This window comes from Pteronotus mesoamericanus, unplaced genomic scaffold (genome assembly GCF_021234165.1).
Source record: "Pteronotus mesoamericanus isolate MK-2021 breed Mesoamerican mustached bat unplaced genomic scaffold, CSHL_Meso_final contig_68, whole genome shotgun sequence".
NCBI lineage: Eukaryota > Metazoa > Chordata > Mammalia > Chiroptera > Mormoopidae > Pteronotus > Pteronotus mesoamericanus.
The window spans coordinates 3,520,001-3,538,846 of NW_026555234.1; the positions used below are offsets into that span (position 1 = coordinate 3,520,001).

Genomic DNA, 18,846 nt, shown 5'->3' on the forward strand with positions numbered 1-18,846 from the left:
AGGCTGGAGAGACCGACTGTCGTGAGGTTCCCGCGATGCCGCAGGTTCCAGCTCGTCACTCCACCACCTCACTGTTCCCAGACAGAGGACACCGCCACAGCCCGCCCCGCTGCGTGGCCCAGACGCCTGGGAGGCAGCTTGACACGTCCACTGTCCCATCCCCCTGCCCTTCTCATCTCTCTTGAACCTGAAGTCCGTGGCCTCTCTGGGCGGACCTGCCCCAGCTCTGGATCCTTCCGGAAAGGGACTCCAGAAAGACCGTCAGCTAAAGCCTGACTGGGCTCCCAAGGGGACCGTGCGAAGTGAGAGGACCCCCTCGGGGGTGTACCTCTGGTGTTCACACGGACCTGGGTCTGCATATCCCTGCCGACGTCACCCTGCGCAAGTCACGCAGCTTCTCTCAGCCATCTTCTCAACCCTGAGGTGGGAATAAACGATCGTGCCTGCTTCACGGTTGTGAGGGCAACGTACGGTCACGGATGGCAAGCACTTCACGCAGTGCCTGCCCGGCACCGTAAATGCTAAAAAGTCCTATTTTTACCAACGCTTATTGCCAAACTTCATTTGCTGGGCGTATTTAGTAAGTTAACGATGAATGACTCGGCGCTGAATTCAGGGGCGGTGACGACATAGTGTTCGAACCCCGGCACATCCCCATGAAAGACCGACAGAGCAGACAAACAGCCACACCAAGGATCATGGGCGACATGCACGGCAGAACGAAGTCGCCCTCACAAACCCCAAAAGGTAGGTGGGCAGGAATGAACTGGCAACGGGGACAAGCCCTGCACGGTGACTCCTGTGCAGAAGGGAACCAGGGAGAAGCGAGGCAGCGTGCGGCGAACCAGAGAACAGAGAATCCAAATGCTCCCGGCCACGGGGGAGCACAGCTGGCCGGCACACCAGAGGGCCCTGGCCAGCCCGGCCCCAGGCAAGGGAAGGGGCCTTGGCGCGTCCTGCACCAGTGGGGCAGCCGGGACACAAACCCCGCTCGTCGGTGCGGCCAGAGCTCCCTGCCCGCACAGAGCCCTGGAGACACCGTCGGGGCGGAATCGTAACCGAGCAGACAGGGGCCTACAGACCCAAGAAGGGCAAGCAGGTCCAGATCGAAGTGGGCAAGGGAGCCGGGCCGGGAAGTCCCAGCTAGTGGGTTCTGCCTTGGGTTCTGACATCACAAACACCACAGACGGGGTTGGTCCTTGAGTTAGAAAAGCTGCCCTAAGGCCCACTGTCTCCTGAAAGTTCGGGAAAAACAGTCTCACAGGAAAAAGAGCAACAGAGAATAGCCAAGTCAAAACCCATGCAACTTTGTTATGAGACAGAGGAGAACCAAGAGCAGAGTAACACGTTACAATGAAAACACCAGAATGATGTACTAATAAAAAAAAGACCAAAACGGAAACCAACTATTTCAAAGAGTTAAATGACAGTGTGGTGAAGTGGTTCATTACTGGTTCCCCAATGAATCAATGAATCAGGCCACGCAGTAGACAGGCCTGTGCAGTCCCTCCCGCAGGGTCCCTGGTCTTGGTCACATGACTTGCTCTGGCCAACTGGACATCGGGAAATGTGAGACAAGCAGAGACTTGATAAGCATGTGGGAATTGGGTTCCCCTTCTTCAGACTACTGCCACCATGCACGCAAGCCCACCCTCATCCCCTCGATGACAGAAGGCCACAGAGAGAGAGAGAGAGAGGCCTGTTCATCTCAGCTGTGCTTGCTGAGCCCCGCCCCCCATGGACCCCCTGGCTGAATGAGTGAGCCCCGCCAAAAACAGAACCAGCAGAACCATCCAACCACATGGCAGAATTGTGAGAAGTAATACACTGCTATTGTTCTAAGCTACTAAGTTTATTTTTAAAGATTTTATTTATTCATTTTTAGAGAGAGGGGAAAGGAGGGAGAAAGAGAGGGCTAGAAACGTCAATGCAAGACAGAAACATGAGTCAGTTGCCTCTCATATATGCCCCAACCAGGAGCCAAACCCTCAACACAATCAAACAGGCGGCCTTTTGCTTTGTGGGATGATGCCCAGCCAGCTGAGTCACACTGATCAGGGCCTGAGCTGTTAAGTTTTGTCATGGTTTGTTACTCAGCAATCAGGAATTAATATAGACTTCAAGAATTAAGAACTAATAAAGATATTAGTAAAATTATACAAGACATAAAAGAACAACATAAATTAGAATTTAAAAACTCAGAAATCAGGCACAAGAACTCAGGAAAAATATTAGAAATAAAGGGAAATCACTTCAGTGATAATTACTTCACTAGAAAGCACAGAAAGTAAATAAAGACAACAGAGAAAGCTTTAAAGGAAAGAAGAAAAATGAGGAGAATGTAAACAAATGAGGGAGGAGATAAAAAGAATTTTAAAATGACAAATATTGAAGGCTGGCAAAGAAGACCCAACATGCAGATAATGGGTGTCCTTAGAGAAAACGAAAGGAGACAGAATGTTGACTACAAAGAACACTTCTGTCAAAAGTCAAGAAGAAAAACCAACCCAAAACTACACATTGCACACCTAAGCATATAGACCTAAGTGACCAACATGAAAGTTATATTCTGGCAACAGTACTGGACTTTGATCAAAAAGGAAAGAAGGGTGTGTTCATTTGTTTGCTTTTCCCTAAGCCTGAGCCCAGCCTGCTGACCGGGTAGGAGTCCTAAGAAGATAAGAGGAGAGGGTGTTTCTGACAGGAAGACAGCTTGGGGAAAGCCCGAAGGTGTTGGGGGGCACAGCGCACAGTGGGGACGGCGGTGATGGAAAGTGGGTGAAGCAGGGGACATACACGGAGGCCTCAGCCCCGGGCAGCGCACACCCCGAAGGGCCCTGTAGGAACACTCACCCATGTAGGGCTTGGTCCCGGCCATGGAAGAAGCCTTTTCAGGTCCTTTCACGACAGTCGCGATGTTGAAGTCTGTGATGTGGACATGCCCTGAGACAGAGAAACAGAGGCCCCGGTTAGCAAGAGCTGCAGGTGGCGGGGCTGTTCCCGTGTGACGTGAAGCTGTTGTCTGCAAGGTGCAGTGCAGGGAGACCCTATGAGAGCGTCCACTTCCATTTGCACTTCATCTGATACTTTGAAAATGTCTTTCTTTTTTTGCAGCATTATTCACAGTAGCCAAGATACGGAAACAACCTAACAACCTAAGTGTCTGTCAACAGACAAATGGATAAAGAATGTGGTGTGTCCACACAGCGAAGTATCGTTCAGCCACAAGAAAGGGCATCTGCCTTTTGTGACAATGTGGGCGAACCTTGAGGACGTTATGCTAAGTGCAGCACGTCAGACAGAAAGACAAACGCATACTGCGGGCTAGCACTTACATGTGGGGTCTGAAAAAGTCGAACTCATAGAAACAGAGAGTAGAAAGAGGTTGCCGGGGGCTGGGGGCGGGGACAGAGGGAGAGGCTGGTGAAGGGCCCGAACTCTCAGCTGCAAGGCAGATAAGGCCCGAGGGTCTAAGGGAGAACACGGAGACTATAGCTGAGGACCCTGCTGCATAACTGGAACTTGCTAAGAGTAGAACTTGAATGTTTATACCTATGTCTATTGTATGTGCAAGTTTTACAGTACAATGTTTTTGGTGGCTCATGCATACTACCTATACATAAATAAACCTATTTATACTGAGGTCATGATGAGAGCCATTGTGGCTTAAAAGTGTAGAGGTGCTGACCCAGAGAGGGAAAGCGACTGATAGGTAAGACAGGTCCATCCAGGCTCCGGGTCAGGGAAACCGTGCGTGACCATGGCTGGGCCAGGGCACAGAAAAGAGTCTCATGCCCAGTCCTGTCCCCGGCGTCTCTGCTGCGGTCTGTGGCAGCCTCAGGGCTACACCTGACCAACTTAGCGGGGAGGGGACTGGGGGCTGAGACCCTCTCCCGTCCAGCCTAATGGGACAGGACTAGGCTGGGTGCTCCCACCAATAGGTGCTCCGGACACCTGCAAGGGAAGGGGGAGGGAAGGGAAGAGGGCTGGAGACAAGGAGATGCGGGGAAAGGGGAGCAGAGAAGGAGGGAAGGAGAGGGAGGGGAGAAATCCTGAAGGGGCGGTCCTCGCTCTCCCTGGAATCTGGAGCATAAAACGCCCCGCTCGGAGACCCTCGAACCCTGGAGATAAATGCGCTCACATTGCTTCCTATTTGCGATCACACCCTCTGAACACGGCTGGTTGGATGCTCGTATCTGAGATGCGTTTGGGATGGTGGGACTCCCATACACAGGTGGATGCCATGCACAAAGCTGGCTTCGGGGGGACTGGGAGGGCACCTCCAAGCAGTGAGTCCTGTTGAGAGGCCCCCAGGAGAGGCGTGTCTGATGCTATCAGCCACGGTGGCCAGAAAAAGCGCCAGCGGGTCCACGGCCAAATCCCAGGTGTCAGCTCAGCTGCCAGCACAGACGCGTGAGGGGCCACGGTGCCAGGCACTGCATCCGGGGCCCTGGGTGTGACGGAGCCGTGAGGCTTGTGCTCAGGGATGACCGGCAGGCCATCCAGGCACGTGGGGCTGACGCTTGAGTCACCTGGCCAGGGCTCTGCTGGGAGCCCCTTCTGGCCAGACGCACCGTGTCCCACCCAGGCCGAGTCCCCAGCAGGTCTCCAGGCTGCTGCAGCCCCCCGGGGCTGGGATGACCGGCCCTGCTGTTCCCTCCACCCGCAGCCCCGCCAGCAGCGAGGCTGTGTGGGGTGCGGGCTGGGCGCACAGACCCTAAGCCAGGCGGCCTTGGTTTCGGTCTCTGGTTTATTGTGACAAGCTGTGTGACCCAGTGGGGGCAGGCGAGAACCAGGGAGGGGGTTTTCCAGGGATTTCAGGAAACGAAGCACCTTCTTTTTTTCAGGAGCTACTTAAAGCGATATCCTGTCTTTGTCCAACGTGACAGGACCCCCAGGACTGGAGAGGCCTTGCGCTGCCACAGAGGAAGGCGGCCCAGAGGCGAAGCCCGGCCGCGGGGAAGCCAGAGCCGCAAGGGCGGCGAGACCTGGGGCCAGAGCCCGACCGAGCCCCGCCCGGAGCTGCCTCCACTGGTCTGCGGCTCTGCTGGCTGAAAAGCAGCCTTTTCTGCCCAGGACAGCTCAGGCAGGGCCTTTGTTCCCTGCCACACACCGCTGGTGTCCCCATGGATACAGCCACCCACTCTGAGAGCTGGACAGAGCAGTTCACTCTGTCACCCTCTGATTCCCAGCCCGAGGAGTAGAGCTTATATTAATAAGTACCTTGCAGGGTAGTTTTAAGCATTAAACAGGGTGGTGAGGGGCAGAGAATGTGACATTTCAGCGAAGACAGGAAGAAGAGAGGCAGCAAGCCACTGGGCCGCTGGGGAGGAGGGTGGCGGCCATACGGGACCAGCCAGGGGCTCAGAGAGTGACGGGAAGGGCCGTGTGGAGGACAGTGCCATTTACGCCAAGGAAAAGGAGGAGAAACGTGCTCCGGCTCCCTTCGGAGCATCACGTTCGCTGCCGAGACTGGGTTGCAGGGCCAGGGCCTGCGCAGGGGGCTGATGCTGAGGGAGGGGGATGCGCCCCGTCTAGGCTGAGTCTCTGTGACTTTGGGCTGCGTGACTGGTCCCACGTGGGCGTCACATCTCAGGCGGGTCCTTGAAGCAATGTTGTTAAGAGGGTATGGTGCCCTCGCTGTACAGAACAGGGGCCTGAGCTTCCAGAGACCAGCGACCTCCTCAGGGTCACACGGCTGACGTGTGGAGAAGCTGCGCTTTGTCTCCAGGTCCCCCTCCCTGGGGCAGGGCGCTCTCTCTGCCGCACTCGGTCCCCTAGAGGAGACAGCCCTGCCCTGCTTCCTCCTGGCCTGGGGGCTGGGGCACTGGGGCACCTCTGAGGCAGACCGCTGGCTGGTGCCGCCCACAGTCACACGCACGGCAGGTGTGACAGACGGCAGAATTACGCTTCTTCTCTCTCGGGCACCGGGAGGAGCGGCCACTTCCCCGAGAGTTTCTTTAACGGTTGAGTAACACGTGGGGAAGTGGAAACGAGCCTTTACCAGGCGTCCTGTGAGTTCCTTCTGGGAGAACAGAGACCGACTACAAAACAGGCCAATACGAACGAGATTTTAGGCTACTCGTTTTGCAAAAATTGAAAACATTCAAAACTCAGAGAGAGAAGGAGCCCGGGGTATTGTGTGAGACCCAATAGTAGGAGTTTTAACGAATGTCACTCATCGCTAATCACACTCCCGGCCCTGCCGACGCATCCTGTGCTCCGCACGCTCCTCTCCTTCCTCCGGACGTGTGGCCGTCCGTCTTCCCTCCACGCCTCTGACGCCCTGGAATGCTCTTCTCACAGGGGGCAGAGTCTCCTGGGAACACCGGCCCCCACCCTGGCTGGTCTACAGGGTCCATGTCAGGCCTAAGCCAGAGGTCAGAGTGGTGCTGATGGAAAGGAAGATCTGGAACCCCTAGAGAGATGAAATCAGGGCTACAGGACCAGCCACCTCAGCTCCCCCCGCCCCCGTCCCCACTAATGGTGACCGCACTTCCGGGACGGACGTTGTATGATGTAACGCAAGCTGCCCGTCTTCCACTCAGGACCCCATGCGGGCACTCCCCCCAACCCCCACCCACTTGTCCTCACGGGGATCACAGAGAGCTTACTGCAGGGCAGCAGCAAAAGGCAAGAGAAATCACACCGAGCCCCCCGGCACAAGCTTGCCCAGCCTCCCCCGGCCGACGGCAGCGGGGCGGCCTGCCTCGAGGCACGCCCCTGCCCGGCGAGGGGCCAGCTGACCCTGATTTCCTCCGTTCCGTTTGACTTCGCCTCCTCCCACACCTTGGTCCACGGGTAGGAAAGCAGGGCCTTCCACGTCATCTGTGTGCTCCGGGCTCCCCTGTGCAGAGGGGAACAGCGGGGGATGCCCCGGTGGAAGAAACCAACGCCCTGGGGCTCCCTGAGCAACTCTGCTGAGATTTGGGGGGCTCCGTCCTCCTGTGCCCTCAACCAGCTTCAACACCGTAATTTCACAGAGCCTGCCCGGCATCTGTGCCCTATTTGATTCGATGTTACGTGGAAATCACCTCGTCCAAGGCATCTGAGAGAGAGCTCATCGATTCTCCTTTCTCTACGTCCCTGACTTAGGCTTCTGGGTTAATTAGTTACAGCAGCACGGCCACGGCCGCCTGACCCACGCACTTCCCCCGCACCCCGCGCTGGGCATGAAATTTTACGCCATCGTATTAATCACAATGACTAACATTTGTAGAGAATTTCTATAAGCACGATCCCCTCTCTGCAAGGACTCTTGCAAGGCACCGTGCCAGAGACTATTTTTTAACACTCAGCATCCTTTCTAATCCATTCTTTCCTACTTCCTGTATCGCAAGGGCCAGGAAAGAGGGGAACCACATTTCCTGACTCTCTTGCAACTCGGGCTCTGGGAGATTTAGATTCTGCGGATGAGATGCAGCCAGGAGGTTTGGGAGGTGGCAAGAAAGCAGAGGCTATTTTTGGGGGACACAGCCAGGGATGAGCAGGCTCGACGGATGGGGGTCTTTGCTGGGCAGGGCTTCTGTTATCACTGTCTCGTCTCTTTCCTCACAGTGAAAGAGGCCGAGGAAGTGACTGTTTAGTCCAGTGTCCCATACCCAGAATTCAAGCCCCGAGGAGGCTTGACCCCAAGGTCCGACTTCATTAAGTCGCTTTCTCTTGAGGACACTCAGGTCCAAACAAACAAGATGAACTGACTAAGGACAAGCCGCTGCCCAGTGACGGAGCTGCCTCCAGCCCCAGAAGTGGGACGGCAAGGCGGCTCCGTCCCCCGCGGGGTCCCTGTCACCTTCCCCAACTCATTCTAGGCGGTGAGGCTCCCCTCCACACAAACGTGCACCGTGAGGCCAGGGCCTGGCCATCCGTGGCTCCAGCCCGGCATCAAACGCCGCTCTGGGCACAGGGAGCCATCAGTGATGATTCTAAGGCAAAGCTGGGATTTGGACCCTTGTTTGCAAAAACACAGAAGCTTAAGGTGTGGCAAGGAAGGGTTTGACTTCAGTACATTTTTAACCCCTGTCCACCCTTCCTCTCTTCGCTGCCCCGGGGAGGCGGGCCGACTACGGGCAGGGTCTGTTTGGGATGACGCCGGCCTTGCTCAGCCCGGCTCTGCCCGAGCCGGTGGGCGGGCCCAGGGCAACCCCCCGCGCTCCAGCCCTCCGTCCCACCTTGGCAGCGCCTCACCCGCTGAGGGGGGGGGCCTCCTCTCCGGAGCCTTTTGGACTCACACACATTCAAGCTTTTATCAGCAATGAAGGGGACACTATGGCATCTGTCTGCCACTGCGTTGCCCTATTTTTTATTCGTTAGGACCTCACATGGGGAAGACAGGGCTGTGATGGGGGGACTTGTGCCTCTTGCCCCAGCTTGTAGACCGAAGTCCAGCCTCCAGTCCCAGCACCGCAGAAGGGGACCTTATCTGGACACGGCATTGCTGCCGATTAAACTAGTTAAGGTGACGTCCCACTGAGGTGTGGCGGGCCCCTCAGTCAGTACAACTGGCGTCGACCCAGAAAGGGGACGTGTGGGCACAGACACACGCGAGGAGAACGTGTGCGAGGCTGGACTCCCGCGGCCACAGGCCAGGGGCTGCCTGGCTCCGCGACCTCAGACCTTCAGCCTCCTGCTCTGTGAGGAGGAGGTCCTGCTGCTGGAGCCCCCGGGTTTATGGCACTTGGCGACAGCTGCCTTCGGGGTCTAGGGCAGGGGCTGTTGGTGGGGGCCCTCAGGTCACCCCAGAGCCAGGGGCCAGGCAACCAGGGCAGCCCCTGGGCCCCGGAGCCCCTGAAGCCGTGCGGCTGGCCAGGCCGGCGCCTGCTTGCCCTGCCTCACCGTCTCTTCCCTCAGGAAGCCCCGGAAGGGCGCCGGGCCGCCTGCGCCGGGCCTTCAGGACTCCTGGGCTCCCCCGCGACCCTGAGCTACGGTGGACGCGTCCTGCCCGGCGGCCTTCTCAACAGAGTCTCGTGCCACCCCCCGCCCCCATGCACACAAGGCCAAACCCAGAAGAGCTTTAAATGGCATCCCTACACTTCGTCCTTAAACTCTTGGAGTCCCACCAGGGATAATGACCCTCCACAGTCGGCTCCTCAGACTCAGCAGAAACACCTCCGCCCCTCACTGGCCGGGGCGGCCTCCCCCCGCCCCCCTTCTCAGCGGCTCCAACCCCTGCGGCCGAGGGTTCGGAACAAGAGCGGCCCGATTTGGCACTTCCTGGAGCCTCCCGCTCCTGGCACGGTGGCGATGGGCTACCCGTGTTTTCACCAGGGTGCCACCGCCGTTTTGGGGAGCACTCTTCACATTTATCAACCAATAAGACGGCGACAGATGGGGAGGCGGTTCTCTGAAGTGGGCCCAATGAATGAGAGCTCTAAACATGGTCTATTAATAGAAACTGGAAGTAGGGTGAGGTCAACAGATTGGAAGACATCTGCCATAGAAAAGATAGCTTGTTCCTCACTGTCCCCAGGAGGAGGGGCGCGCCAGCTGTTGGCGGGGAAACCTGGGGGTCATCACGAGGCAGAGGGAGGGGAACTGTGGGCAGGAGGCTCTCTGGTGGTTTCTGGGGCGGACGGCGAGGCAGGGTACGCAGGCGCCGGCCGGCTGGCCGGAAGACTCTCAGGGCTCTGGGGCACAGGGCTGTCTTGAGGGCCTGGCACCTGGCCCTGCGATCACTACGGCAGGGGACAGAGGCCCGAAGCGTGAATCAGTCAAGAATCACAGAATCACAGAAAATAGAGTTCTACACGTCACAGCGCCCAGCTGTGGAAAAAGTCAGGAAGGTGGCGGCGGGGTGCGGGGGCTTCATGGCCTCCTGAGGGTGGGGCTCTCTCACTGGCCCTCTGGAATGCCAGGCTCCCAAACGCTCTGTTGACCCCTCTCACGCTGCAGGATCCAACATGGATGCCCCTTCCTCCAGGAAGCCCTCCACCCTCCTCCCCCAGCCTTGCTGACTTTCTGTTGCTGCTCAGCCCAGCCCCGCCGGTCCCAGTGCGGACCCTGCTGGGTCAGAAGGGCCTCCGTATTCTTCTGTCACTCCCTCAGTCCCAGCTCCACCTCAGAGACACCGGGGAATTCAAAAACACCACCGCCCAGCCCGGGCCTCTGTGGGTGGAGCTTTGATCCATTTTACAGTTCTTGGGTCACGTACAGCCGTGGCTGACAACCGCCACCCTGGACCATGAAGTCCCTGACAGCAGGGGCTCTGTGTCCTCTGGTCACCTGGCCCAATGCCCCCAGGAATGAAGGGACACCTTCCTGGATACGGAAGAAGACAAAGCTGCACGTGAACACTGAACAAGGGCCCTCGGTGACCCCCAGGGCAACGTGCGAACGCTGCCCTCCCGTCTGCCTGCCGTCCCTTCACCCACATTTGGGAAGTGAGCCCCCACAGGAGGAAGAGCGGCCACTGTACCTACTGTGCCTACTGTACCCGTCGGGCCAGCGGCCCTTCCGTTTCCGCCGGCCTCTCCCAGACGACAGCTCGGAGGGCCACGCCCCTCCCCCTCCGGGTCGCCCCGCGGCCCCGTAACACGCAGTGTCCTCCCTCCGACTCTAGGACAGGTCCCGGGACTTGCTTTGCCCATGGGGACGGCAGCAACATGACTCAGGGGGCGGCTTTCCCTGCTCCGGCTTCTGCTGTGGCCACGCAGGGCCACGTGGCAGTGTCCTGCAAGAGGGGGGCCACGCGGAGCAGGGCGGAGTCCTCCAGTGAAGCAGCCGGGGCCGGTGCCCCAGGCGGCAGCCAGGCCACCCTCAGATGGCCACTGAGCACAGCCACCCCCCAGGGCTGCCTGGCCGGCCCCACCTGGCCGCCATCTTCGGAGCTTAACCCCACAGACCTGGGAGCTGGCGTGACGCTTCTCGTTCATGCCATCAAAGCCACAGGGCTACCCCTCACCCAGCCCCGTGGCCCCAACAGAAAGTGAGGGCAACCCTTGGCCTTCCGCCAGAGTTCAAGTCCATTCCCTGCGGCGCTTTGCCCTCGGCCCCAGGGCACCCCGGCTCTCCTCCTCCCGGCCCCGTCCTGTGACGCCATCTCCCTTCGACTCCCTCTCCCCCGAGGTTGGCCTCTTCCTGCTCTCGCGGCTCAGCCAAGAGACCCCAAATCTCCGAGCAGATTGCAGTGCCCTGGGGGAGACGAAGCGCAGCCCCGGGGCTCGGGGAGCCACGCGGAACTGGGGGCGCGGAGAAGCGTCTGTGAGAGCCGCGGCGTCTGTGTGAGCAGCCGATCCGGAACATTCTGAATACATTATTCACGTGTTTATTTAATTATGTTTATATTTTATTGTAAACACAGCCAACCGGCCTGCTCTCTGAGAAAACACTTAATGGGACTGGTGATCAAACTCCTGAAAGAGCAACGCACAGCTATAAGTTTTGCAAGCTGTTTTGTGATACAATTAACAAAACTGTAGCTAATCATACTGGTTTGTCTAGTTGAAATTTGCGAAGGGGCTAAACCTTAAATGTTCTCACCACACACCGTACAAACAAAGGTAACTATGTGAGGTGATGGGCATGTTCATTAGCTTGACTGCAGTGATCATTTCACAACATATACGTATCACGTTGCACACCTTCAAAAAGTCAGGTTGTACCACCTAAACAGATACAGTTTTTAATTCCCAATCATAACTCAGTGAAGCTGGAGAAAGGAAGGCAAAGACGGCTAAGGAAAAATGGAAAAGCTGATGGGCGTCTCTGGTCCCAGAGCAGGGGAGGGAGGACCTGTGTGTCTGAGAACTCCCTGAGCAGTAAGCCATTCAGTCCTTAGTAAGAAGTAGTGTGGTCAGTGCCCCGTCCCGGCGCCCAGCAGAGACACTTGATGAAACAGGAGCTTGGAGAAGAGGGAGGAGGGGCGGGTCCAGAGGCCCTCAGGGGTGCGGGCGGGGGATCCTGCAGAAGGCAGGTTGGGACCCTGTGCAAGCCACATGGGAGGTGGCAGAGGACGGGGAGCTCAGAGTGGAGGGCTCTGGGAGGAAAGTGAGAAAGGCCTGAGGTCAGAGGCTGAGGACACGGGTAGAAAGGGAGGGGGAGGGATGGACGGAGGCCTGGAGGTCGAGAACGAGGTAGTGCAGAGGAGGCTGGGTGTGACGCGCCGTGACTGGGCGGAGGGGACAGGGCGGGAACTCCAGCACCGGAAACGCCCAGTTACCCCACAGGCCCTCTTGAGTGTCTATCCTCAGAGAGGAAACGGCCGAATTATTCCTGTGATCTTCTCTTCCTGACTTAACTTTGCCTCTGGACATTTGCCCAGGGCCTGAGAGGCCTTTGTCCAAAAGTCCCCCTGTCATCGGGGCAGGCCCCTGAGGACCCGGCCCAGGGCCCGCCCTCCGGACCCCGGCTGCCCAGACAGCGCTGCCACGGGTCTGGCCGGCCGTCTGCACACCAGGACGCCCACAGCCGCGTCTGCAGACGTGAAACCTGCGGATACACTCACCTTGGCGAGACACGGACCAGAAATTCACCCCGATGTTCACCAGCAGTGAAACCCCAAAGTGGTTTCCTACGCAACCCTCAGGGCGACTCACCGGGGCGCCCCCCACCGCCCTCCCCACGCGGCACCCGGCGGGCGTACCGTGCTCGTCCAGGAGGATGTTGTCTGGCTTGATGTCTCTGTAACAGAAAAGAAAGAAGCTATAAACACGATTCCTGGAGCCACTGACAAGCCCACCACAAGGCAACGCTCGGGGACAGACGTCTGACGGCACCCGGCGAGCCTGCCTGTCTCCCCGGGCGCGAGGCCGCGGACGGAGCCGGGGGAATGACTGCGACCACGGAGCGCCTGTGTTCTTGCCTCCTTCTGTTTCCTGGGATTGTGAGGAGACTGTGTGAAAATTTTTTTTTTAGGCATAATATTTTTTTAAAGATTCTATTATCATTAATTTTTTTTTTAGAGAGGGGGTACGGAGGGAGGGAGAGAGGGAGAAAAACATCCATGTGTGGTTGTCCCTCAAGCACCCCCTACTGGGGACCTGGCCCACAAAACAGGCATGTGCTCTGACTGGGAATCGAACCGGCAGCCCTTTGGTTCACAGGCCGATGCTTGATCCACTGGGCCACACCAGCCAGGGCTTTTTTCGGAATATTCTTAACAATTCCTGGCCTCCCATCTCCCCGGAGTGACGGCCGCACTGAGCACATGGTCTCTGCCAGCAGGCGCGGACGCGTCCCCTTCTCTAGATGCTGTTTAACCCTCCCCCCTTGCGGGGACACAGCCTGCAGGCATCGCTGCCTCCTTTCTGTGGGCACGGGAACCGAGGCTCCAGGAGGGTCCGTGACGTGTCCAAGTCCAGACGGGCCGCGCCCCGCCCTCAGCCAGTGTTTCTGTGGTCTGCGAATGAGAAGGGCTTTCGCACCTTTACAGGGTTGTAAAAATAAAACAAAACCACCACTACACAGGTGCACGGAGCAGAAACGAAAAGGAACATACAACAGAGACTAACGTGGCCCTAACAGGGTAAGACAGTGAACCGCAGGCGGCACGTCGGGGCGGGAGCCCCGAGCCCCGCTGTGCATCGCCGCAGCAACGGCAGGGCCTGCCCTCTCCAGGTTGTGCTTGTTGCGGGGGGGCTCGCCTCTTCACCTCTGCACCCCGTCCCTAGCAGACGCTGTCAAAGAAAAACCAAAGCCGGGCGGCAATTAGCGCAGAAAAACAGACTGGACCCAGGACCGTTGAAATGGGGCGAAGATGCGTCCGTGTAGAACAGTTTCAATTCCACACATGACACGCACAAGCCCGGACTCATAGCCCTGGAGCACGTGGGGGTTGGGGGATGGAAAACAACTGAGAGGAAACGTCGGGGTGAGGGGGGTGCTGGCTCAGGCGACCCCCCAGGGCGTCTGCTGAGGGCGGCGAGGTGTCAGAGGTCGCCCGGGGTGAGGAGCCTGGGTGGGCGTGTACGGAGGGTGCGGGATTCTGAGCCACAGAGCAGGTCCTGGCCAGGACTGGGCGGTGCTGCGGAGGCCGGTGCAGAGGCCGCGGTCCAGGCCCAGCTGCAGCGGGACCCAGAGGGGCCCAGGTGGAGTTTGGGGCAGAGGGAAATCTTTGTCGATACACAGGGGACACAGGGGGAGAGGAACAGGGGATGATGTAAAAGGCTTCGAGGCACTCCGCTGACATCCTCAACCCCGATTCCTTATCACTGACATGCACACGCTCCCAACGCTTCAATATCAAACCACCGATGTAGACAAGCAAGCCCCGCGCACTCACTGCCTGTGAATGTCAAATCTTCTCAGCCTAATGACAGCTTCCTTCCACAGAAAAAGCGACTGCTCTTGGTTTATCAAATAGCGATTCTATCCGCAAACACATGGCGGCTATTTGTAACAACACGAGGCTACGTTTATGGCTTCAGATCGAAAGAAACACCCGGCCTATATATTTAAATGTTTGTTGTCAGCATCACTTTGGGAGCCCATGAATGTTGACGGGCATTAAGTAAATGGAACCCACAGCCAAGTTCGCAAACATCCGCGGTGAACCTGAAGTCTGATTATTCATGGAGTCCCCCTGGGGAGGGTGACCGTGGGAACTTACAAAATTAAAACAGGTAGAAGGCTCAGTCAGGTGCCTGCCTGTAGGTCAGACCGGCAAACACTGGCTCCTGCCCAGCTGTCTCCCAGCAAGGTGCCCAAGAAACGGTGAGAAAGAGAATAAGCTTGTCAAAAATGACAACACAGCAGCCAGCGTTACAGCACATCCCGTGAGGTGTTACTAGGACTGAGGTGACCCTGTTTGGGATGCAGGGATCACCAAGGCGGTCCCTGCATGAACCCAAAATGCCAATGACGATGAAAACGCCCCATCTCGGGGCTCTCTGCCGGCCCCTCTTCCCTCCCTCCCTTTGACCATCTGCCTCCCTTCTTGCCTCACTCCTGCCCCTTCCTTTCCTTCACCAACATTCCTCAAAGGCCCCCTCCGGGCGGGTCAGGCAGGCGGCCGACGTCGCGTGGCCCTGCACACAGTCCTTCGGGTCCGCCGGCTCAGGCCTGCGCCGCCCTGGGAGCAAGGCCTCCCTTTGCAGGCGAGGAGGCTACAGAAGCCAAGGCGGACACATCTGACCGTGGCATGCTTCCGGCCGAGGGAGCACGGCCAAGGGGCGAGCGTCATCCCCATTCCACAGTGACATTGTCGAAGGCTCGGTCTCACAGACGGGAGTGAGGCGGCCCCCCTCGCTGGCTTTGAAGACGTCGGCGATCATGTGTGAGTGGGCCACGTGGCAGAACCGCAGGTGCCTCTAGGACCTGGGTCCTGCAGCACAGGGACTGAATCCTGCCAACAACTGTCGGGGCCTGGGGGAGGTCCAGACAGGAACGCAGCCCGGAGGGGTGCAGGTGTGTGACACCTGGGCCAAGGGGCCAGCTAAGCTGTGTCCAGACTCCTGACCCAGGAAAACTATGAGAAAAGGCACGTGAGTTGTTTTAAGCTGCTAAGCTCCTGGTTATTCGTTATGCAACAACAGAAACCCGATACACTGCGTGATCTCGGAGAACGGCAACAGTAGCCCCTATGTGATTGTTGCTGGGAGCATGCGAGACGCCAAGAAGATGCCACTTAATAAAGGCTGGGGACAGCTCCCGGGGCGTGAGGAGTGCCGAAATAAATGACAAGCGACGGCGGGGTTACTGTCACTGCTCGCTACAAGGAGCTGGGGTGGACCCTTGAGCTTTGAGCAGAATGAGTTAGATGTCTTTCACAGGAGATGCACCGCTGACTCCCGCGAAGCCACCCGCGGGAGACAGAGGGCCCGAGCCCCCGGGATTTAATAACACCGTTCTGTGGCGAAGCGCCTTATCAGAGCCTTCGGGCTGGCTGGTTCCAGGGCCATTTCCTCCAGCCCCATTTTTCACATCGATCGTATCTCAGTCCGGCGCGTCATTCAGCCGCGCGTGGGCTCGCGTGTTCTGAAACGGCGCTCAAAGCGGGGCGTAGGAGGGAGAGGCCGCGATGGTGTTCTCTGGGGACAGGGCCATCACTCCCGAGCTGGGCACGGTGACACTTTGATGGAAAGGACGCGTCTGAGGCTACTATAAAACCTGGTTCTCGCTCTTGAATGATTCCGCAGCCCCCAAATAAAGCAAAGCATGAAATGTCAGCTCAGCTATTTTTAAAAACAGCACAGAAATGGCTCTGATCCAAACCGCCAGGGAAGGCCAGGGCCGGGGCGGGGGGGTGGGGGGACATTTCCGTATGCATCCCTTTGCAGGGGTTTCTGAGAGATCTGTGCCGACAGTCTCGTGCAGCAAGGACAAATAATTTATTGGGCAGAGAGGCACGTCTGTGAGATGGAAATCTGTGGATATTTTATCACCAGAGAAAGAACCATGCTGTGGCGTGCGTGGAGGTAGCGGGGAAGGCGGCAGGGAAGGCAGGGAAGGCAAGGCGCGGCGCCGCCGGGGGCCAATCCGGGCCTGCCTTTTGTCTGCCCTGTGGTGCCGCCCGCTGCCCGCCTGCAGCCTCGGTTCCCTCAGCTGTAAGCTGGATAATATTACATATGCTGCGTGTCAGGGTGAGGACTTGTTTGTTTCTATCATTTTATTTTGCTCGTTGTTAAAGCACCTAAACCCACATCCTAACCATTACGGGAACTGTGCTTTATCATGTTCCAGCACAAAGTCGAGGAGGCCAGCCCCCTGACCCAGGAGCTTCTGCAGCTCCCACTGCTCCCGGGGAATGGCGTTTAGGGCACGCAGGCAGGACCAGGGCCCGGGTAAGGATGGCCGGCTCTGAGGCGGGGGAAGGCCCTGCTGGGGTGCTGGCCGGGGGCTGGAGGGAGACCCGTTTGGAGCAGGGGCTTTATTTGATTCCAAAGCCAGCTTCAGGCTGCTGGTCGCAGGGGGGTTCTGGGGACCGTCTCCTGCCCTGGCGGAATCCCAGATGACTCCGTGTGATTTTGGTGAGGATTTATGGGAGCACCCAGCATGGCGCCAGGAACGTGGGAGGCCTGCCTTTCAGTAATGACAGAGCGGGGCAAGGCACTTCGGTGCGGAATCTGAGCTAACAGCACGGCACGGGGTGGGGAGGCGGGGTGGCCGGAGGGCGGCGTTCACTGGGGTGAGCTGGGGCGATTGACCCCGGCCACTCACCTCTGTCTTAGGCAGCTTGGATGGCGCCTCGCGCCCATCCGCCAATGAGCGGATGTGGGACAGAAAGCTAACGAACATGGTTCTCACATTTTGGAATCTCTCACCATATTGACGTGGACTGCTCTGGAACCTGGGTAACAACTATGAAAGTACATGTCACTGCTTCTTGTTACATGTGACTTCTTCCCTCTCTCTCCAGCTTCCTGAGAAGGCCTGGACCTTGTGGTGACCGCAGCCCCCAACACGGTGCCCGAATGTTAACAGGTAGCCTTTACTGAGTGCTCAGTACATGCTAGGCACAATCCTGAGCAGGTCACGGGAATTTAACATGTAGTGTGGTGACTTCTATCAGGTACTACGCCAGCACTTTGTCACCTTACTTATTCTGACACAGCTCTTGGAGGCAGGTATCGCTACTCCTATTTTATTGATGAAGAAGGAAGTGTTGCCAGAGGGTCAAAGGTCGCACATTAGCAGACAAGACCCACGCTCATGGCGTCTGGTCTCTAGGTCGGTGTTTTCTCACTGGGAAAAAACTGAAGGAAAAAAATGAGTTAGTGTTCCCTGAATCTACACCAGGCACTAGGAATTTGAGGAGCATGCTAATAATATATATTTGATTGATAAGTAAAATTACATTATCTGTATTTCAGAATACATTTATGACAACATTCTCACACTAGGTTGCATTTATTACATTTTTTAAAGATTTTATTTATTTATTTTTAGACAGAGGGGAAGGGGGGAGAAAGAGGGAGAAAAACATCAATGTGGGGTCGCCTCTCAAGTGCCCCCTGCTGGGGACCTGGCCGGCAACCCAGGCCTGAGCCCTGACTGGGAATCGAACCAGCGACCCTTTGGTTCACAGGCCGGTACCCAATCCACTAAGCCTCACCAGCCAGGGCTGCATTTATTTTTTAATACGACCCACATGGCTTTGCAAAGCCTAAATGTGACCCTGTCTCTTCTTACATAAATCCTTTTAATGTCCCTCTGGGACCAGCAGCGCTGGTGACCAGACTCCAGGACCCCATGTCTCACACAGTCTCAGCCATGAAAAGGGGACGCTGACATACCAACCTTTCAGTCTGTCCACTGAGGGCATCGACCAAGCGCTAGCACAGAACTTACCTAACAAGAGGGAAGGAGGGGACGTTTCAGCACAGAAGAGCCATCAGGACACAAATCTAGAACGAGGCGTAGCTGTCACAGGCCCTGGGCCCCTCCTGGACGAGCCTTTAGAGAGCGCTGTCCACGGGCCAGAGTCCAGAGCTCCTAGGGTGTTTCCTGATTGTCCGGTCAGCCTGGCGCCTGCCCCCTTGGGCTCTCTGGCACCCCAGCCATCCCCGTCCCTGTCTCTTAGCGGGTGTCCTCCCCCTTTAAGTCCTGGATGCAGGGTTAGGACACAGCTCAGGTGCAGTCTCCTCCCGGGCTACTGCAGCGGCAGTGTCGTTTCTGCCCGGTACCCAGGCGTGGGGTGTATCTGCAATCAGCGTCCTTGCAGAGGTAACTCAGTTAAGATGAGGTCATGCTAGACTAGGGTGAGCCCTGAATGCAATGTCTGGTGTCCTTATAAGAAGAAGGGAAAGACAGGGATCGACACAGAGGGCGACGTGAAGACAGGGAGAGACCGGAGTGACGCATCGACAAGCCCAGGATGTCGCGCGTTGCCTGGAGCCACCCAAAGACAGGAGAGGGGCAGGGGACGATTCTCGCTCAGAGGCCCAAGGAGGAACCAAACACGCCAAGGTC

The 18,846-nt window shown here is 57.4% G+C and overlaps 1 protein-coding gene across 1 annotated transcript in view; it reads right to left on the reverse strand.

Moving 5' to 3' along the window:
• STK32B (serine/threonine kinase 32B) overlaps window positions 1-18,846 on the reverse strand; it is a 121,885-nt gene that overhangs the window by 21,312 nt on the left and 81,727 nt on the right. Inside the window, exons 3-4 of the mRNA XM_054581831.1 lie at window positions 12,581-12,618; window positions 2,854-2,943 (exon numbers count right to left, since the gene is read on the reverse strand). Coding sequence (XP_054437806.1) covers window positions 2,854-2,943; window positions 12,581-12,618 — 128 coding nt within the window. The remainder of the gene's footprint in view (window positions 1-2,853; window positions 2,944-12,580; window positions 12,619-18,846) is intronic.